The 6,051-nt window shown below is 37.0% G+C and overlaps 1 protein-coding gene across 1 annotated transcript; it reads right to left on the bottom strand.

Annotated features, from left to right (window-relative positions):
* Window positions 1–1,111: 1,111 nt before the first annotated feature.
* Window positions 1,112–5,393, bottom strand: LOC113734060 (endo-1,3;1,4-beta-D-glucanase-like). The gene is made up of 7 exons (XM_027260381.2): window positions 5,115–5,393; window positions 4,574–4,595; window positions 3,903–4,026; window positions 2,366–2,456; window positions 2,141–2,230; window positions 1,704–1,804; window positions 1,112–1,398 (listed from the first exon to the last, which is right to left on the bottom strand). The coding sequence occupies exons 1-7, from the start codon at window positions 5,260–5,262 to the stop codon at window positions 1,258–1,260; spliced, it is 717 nt and encodes a 238-aa protein (XP_027116182.1). The 5' UTR covers window positions 5,263–5,393; the 3' UTR covers window positions 1,112–1,257.
* Between the last annotated feature and the right edge of the window lie 658 nt (window positions 5,394–6,051).

The following is a 6,051-nucleotide window of genomic DNA, read 5'->3' on the forward strand; positions in this document are numbered from 1 at the left end:
CGGGTGGAATGAAGATCGAGCAACATCGAGACCCACTAGAGCAAAGGCGAATTGAAGGACATTTAGGCCCTAAATTGGAAGATGAAGATTCAAGGGACTTTGATTCAGAAGACCATTTATTGGATGATAATTTGGCAATGGATTTAACGCAATTTGAGAATTTCATGAATTACCACTTTGAGCATTCATTTTTCTTTAAATATAATACAAGAAGCATGCATGCCAACTAGAGATGTAATCGAGCCTATACTCGAGCTCGACTCGACTCATATATCCCTAGGGTCGAGCTTGGCTCGAGCTCGATCGAGTCAAAAAAATTAATACTCGAAACTCGACTCGATGTACTCGCTCTAAGCTCGAAACTCGACTCGATAAGGCTCGATAACGAAGGATATTTTATAAATTCCATATAACTTATATCCATAATGGTCATTTTATAATTATAATACATATATATTATTTAAATAACCCCGGTTCGACGAGTAGCTCGACGAGCCTCGAGCCGGGGATTTTTGACTCGAAACTCGGCTCGAACTCGGTCAACCTGAGTTCGAGCCAAGTGCTCGCGTGCACCCCTAATGCCAACTACATATATATCTAGGTGCTTTAATTTGTATCCCTTAATTTGTTTAATATACCAAGTCCAAAAGTCACCAAAAGACCTCTGCATCCATATATACAATGAATCCTATGCATTCCATTACTCACCTTTCTGTATTAAAAAAAAAAATAGTAATAATAATAATCAGTTCTCTTGGATTTCTTTGAACACATGTAGTAATCTGTGATCAAAGAATGCAGCTCTGGTCAAGCATATCATTTCTTTTTTTACGTGGGTCTACATTATCATGATGTTACATCATTAAGTACACGTTTGATGGAACAATTTTGAGTACAGAGATAAGGATGTCCTTCTAATTTAGATTATTATCTGATGACAATTTGCTCGGTCAAGAAATAAGAGAGACAGTTTCTGAGTACGGATGGGGATCCCTCTAATTCCGTATCGTTGTCTAGCAATTTGCTTTTTGAAGAAAAAATAAAAGGAATCATAATCACAAAATGAAAAAAAAAAAAAAAATCAAAAACCACGTATGTATGCTCGAGCACAGATCAAAGGCCAACCGATGGAGTAATCTTTTCATAACTTCAAACGAAATCTCGAACACAGCAAACATTGAAAAATCAAAATACAACAACAGGGAACAACGGACTTCTGAATCCTTAAATGGAATAGGATGCAACTTTTGAAGAGAGCTACTTGAGATACTTAACCAACCAACCCAACAAATCCTGATGAGCCTCTTCTGCTGCCTTCACCTCTTTTTCATCTTCATCCTTGTACCTCACAGACCATCCATGAGCAACCCCAGGAAATATCTTCACGAAACCATCAACCTGCAAGAAAATCCCTGTCAACGTACGTCCTCCTCATTTGTCAACTTTGATAAATCTCAAAACTTTTGATCAACTCTGATTTGGACAACTTGAAATTTAATTGCAAGAGTAGGAAAGGATGCTAAACTAAGCATTTCAGCTCAGTCAGTCTCTAATGGGCTTAGGCCTTTCAATGTACAGATGGAACTATTCAAACGGTTAGACAAAGAGCAAGTATGGAAGAACTATAGGATGTGACAACTAAACAGATAGCTTATAGACAGGCGCCAGATTTAAAAGGATAAAAAGTATCTTAAGTTTCTTACCTCAGGCTTAGCATCCAAGGCCTGGCCAAATTTTCTCAGTAGCTCTGGTGGCCCTGTGTGGTCTGTCTCAGCACCCAATATTGACATTGGAACTTTGACCCCTAAAATATACCACAAAAAAGTTTCATTTATTGCATTCATAAAACTGAAGCCAGAAGAGCCACCAAACCTCCCAAATCTAAAATCCAGTATAATTTACTAGGAGTTCCAAACTATAACCTGGAGATAATCAAGTCAAGCTACAGCAATCACAGGTATGCAAAAAGGAGAACTAGTTTAAAGCGACTCAAAATAATGGCATGCATTACGAAAATGCCAGAGAATATAGAACTATACAGTTCAAATTAGGTAAAGATGAATATGTCTTGAATAAATGCCCCAGTTTTTGATAACCATATATAAATTGAAGAAGAAAAAGGTTAAGAACAGGTCTATACCCTGAATATCTTCTAAAGTGACGAAAGCAGGGTGTAAAATCACTGCAGCTTGGATACAGGCATATGTTGCTAGTTCCACAACAACTTTTGCTGAAAATGTAAGAACTGGTGTTAGTAAACTAAAGAAAACCAAATTACAATCTTTCCTAGGAACGGAGAAGCAGACTGGACACTTGGAAACATTAAACTAGCAACTGTTGTCACTTGTCCAGAAAAAGATCTTACCTCCCCAGCAAAAGCCTACAGCTCCAACTTTAGTGATGCCTTTGCCTTTTAGAGCTTCAATGACTGACTTTGCATGCTCGAAGCCTTGATCCTTTGCAAAAAAGAAGTTTTCTAGATAAATATTTCCAATCTAGGACTCAGAAAAAGCTTAGTAGAGTTTTAATATTTGAACAGGCACAGTCCTCCCACCCTTACTCATGGAAGGTGACTTTTAAAGGTGGCACCCAAGATTTAGAATGAACTATAATAAGTGCCAAACCAGTAAGTATTATTCTAGCAGATTCAGAAGGTAATCTGAAAGCGCAAGGAAGATTACTACCAACTTAATATCGACCAGAAGGATATGGAAAAGAAGAAAAGAGAAGGAAACTAACCAGAGAAGTGGATCAAAATCTGATGGAGTTTGAATTATCAATGTATGGTGTAGAATAAACATTTTTGCATTCATTGAGTAGTCTTTTTGAGAAGCGGTATTACCAGAGAAGCATTTCAGTCCACTCTGTTCTTTACTGGCACAAGTCTGCCATTCTAAATACATACGAAGATACTAAACTGAATCCTAGATTCAAGACATAAACCTCAGATCTTCATTCAGCTTTGTTGTCCGGGAATTTAACTCAGTCAAACATCATTCGGTCTATAATAGCCAACTAAAGATAGGTATAATAAAATGCCCAAATCAAGAAAACTAGATTGATGTACATGAAAACTCCTGACGCAAAAGAGGTTTCTTGTTTTTCTTTTAATTGTCAACTTTGATGAATGAAATGCACAAACAAGAGCTGGGCACTAATCATAAAAGTAAATTTAAACCTCATGGAATTCTAAATTATCAATGTATGACGCATGCACCACAAGTTGCACTCATACACTAGTACATTTGTGTAAAGGTATTACCTTCAGTTTAACTCCATTCTTTACGGGCACAAATCTGCCATTCAAAAGTCATACTGATTGACTTAAGTGAATGTTGATGTTCAAGATATTAACCTCTGACCTTCATTCACACTAGTTATCTAAATTATTGAACATTGCCAAATGTTCTTCAGTCTAAAATAGCCAAGATAAGTGTAAGAACCCCCAAATCAAAACAACAAAAGTGTAATGTTGATAATATTTCCTGTGCAGAAGACTTGTGGCAAATCCAACTCTCATGAATGAAATGTTCCAACCATAACTGGGCTATCCCAGATGAATGCAATGTAGAAAATATAGCAAAAGGAAAGTCATGAGCTATACTTTAGCTTTTAAGAGTGCCAATGGCAAAATAGCTTTGACTGGTTCAATATTTGATCCCACAAATCAGAATAAAAAGACAAACCCGCCGTTCAGGAAGCACCAGCATGAAGTCTGAGATCTAAAATAATTAATTTATGTAAAATCTTGGCATGGTTCAAACTGGAGAGAAAAACAGAACTCCCGATATGGTAAAAGGAAATTATAGCATCCAATGCAGAGATTAATCACTGTAGTCACCTCCAGCTATCGAATTCAGCAAAAAAACAGTGATTAGGCTGTTACTAAGAAGAAGGCTTACAGGTCCATGTTTCTTCAGCCAAGCATCAAGATCAGTCCCCTCTAACACTAGTACAGGATCTCCGAAAAAAAAATCTGGAACTACAACAAAAAATCCAGCCCCTGCAACTTTGTCTGCAAGCTTCCTTCACAGTTGAAAATATAATACAATAGTTTAGAAATCACATATTACTACATATTACTTTTTACTGCATAGGATTACTCTATATACAGGACTGCAGCTCAGTAGCTTTAGTTGATAAGCGACAGCTTAGTAGCATGTACATAAACTACATTAGAACTGTATGATGCCAAAAGAAGTAGAACAACACAAATGCTGCTGGTATGTTTATATTTAAGCCAGGAACTTCAGATGCTGTTTATCCTCTTATAGACACAGAAAATGGTGTCCCAGCTTCATCTTTTTTCTAAATAATGGAGGAAACAAGATGGAAAACATACATGAGCGTGACTCTTAAAGTCAGATTATGGTATTAGACACAAAGCTTGTTGCTTTTCATTTGTCATGTGAATGGAAGCCCAGCCTATCAAGGAAAAGGGCACAACAAAGAAATTTAATAAACTCACTCCAACACCCCCCCCCCCCCCCCCAGTTTCCTCCCAGGACAAGAAGAAGAAAACCAACCAAAAACTAGAAGAATCCTAAAGGGAAGAGGTTCTTAAATCTCATACCTCAACTTTGGAGCTTCATATCCTGCACAAAATGAACCATGAGTTAAAAATTTGCCTTCCGCTGGAGGTTATGATTTCAAGGTCACAATAGAGAAGCCAAAATTTTTCAGCTCTGATGCCAGGGGAACAGGATGCACAGATAATGCACATATAATACATATCCAAAATTCTGGATCCAAGATAACTACATGAGTACCTTTAACAATAAAGTGCCTAGTAAAAGTAGCTTCCACTACAAACAAAAGGAAGGTAAAAAGACAAGAAATCATATAACTCCGAGGGAGGGTACTTTGTTCTGCAATTTCTTGACCCTTGCTAATAATCAGTATGTAAAAACAAGATATGATGATTGACAAAACAGTAAGATATTAACAAAAAACTAACACCCGACCACGTTCACACTTTCAGACGCTAACAAAAGAAACCATAAACGTACAAATTTGGATAAGACCAAATAATTTATCCAACAAACTACGGACTAAATAGAACGAAAGATTGCAACTCTCAAAATCCCAGATAAGTTTTGGAGGGAAAAGCATACCAAAAACATCAGAGACAAGCAAAACAGCAATCTCGGAATCAGCAGACCCAGTAACGTAAGATTGGAGGCCTCCAAGTTCTTCCACATGCCCAGCTCCAGAACCGGAGCTCAAGCTTGGTGCATTTTCACAGCACTGTGGACCTGACATCCCTTGTTCTCAGAAGATTTCCAAATAGTACAGTAATGCTTAATTGGAGCAAGAACGTACTAGAGGAGTATCAAAATGTCTATTTATCATACTTAGTAGTTGCTGGCAAACGTGGAATATGCCGACAAAGAAATTGAATTCTGTACGCAAGTTCTCTCACTCAAAGTCGAGCATGATATGGACCACTTAGATGATATCTTGAGGAATTAATTACAGAGTTTTGTGTGGTTGGATTGAAGATAAGTTGAACAAAGAATTATTTAATAATTTTTTTTTGTGAGGTAATATATGTGAAATAGAAGAATGATTAGAACAATAAAAAATGTGGTGGGAAAATGAATTTGCAAAATCTCCAAACCTTTTTCCAAACTGTTCTTGTCCAAAAATAGTTCTTGAAAATTTTATAGATAATTAGCTCAAGATTTAGTTCTGTTAATAGCTACATTAACCATTTCAATTCTATATTTGATCAAAGGATAGAAATTTATTTGATGTTTTGAGATGGCAACCCCGTGGAACGAGCTCCCTTTATCGGACAATGACAAAACTTGCAAGACAATAATGACACCGAGGAAGAGAGATTGCAGTCCTTATTATATCGCCATCGCCACAAAAGTCAAGACCAATTAATAATCAACAAGGAAACGGGCTATTTTTGTCGGGAAAAAAAAAAAAAAAATCTCCGTGTCTTGTTTCTATTGCCTAGTCCTGCAGTGATACCTTTCCGCAACCCTTTCATCGGTATGAGGTGTTCCAATGCTGAGATCATTCAGGATAGGATAAACTAAC

Source organism: Coffea arabica, chromosome 3c (genome assembly GCF_036785885.1).
Source record: "Coffea arabica cultivar ET-39 chromosome 3c, Coffea Arabica ET-39 HiFi, whole genome shotgun sequence".
Lineage (NCBI taxonomy): Eukaryota > Viridiplantae > Streptophyta > Magnoliopsida > Gentianales > Rubiaceae > Coffea > Coffea arabica.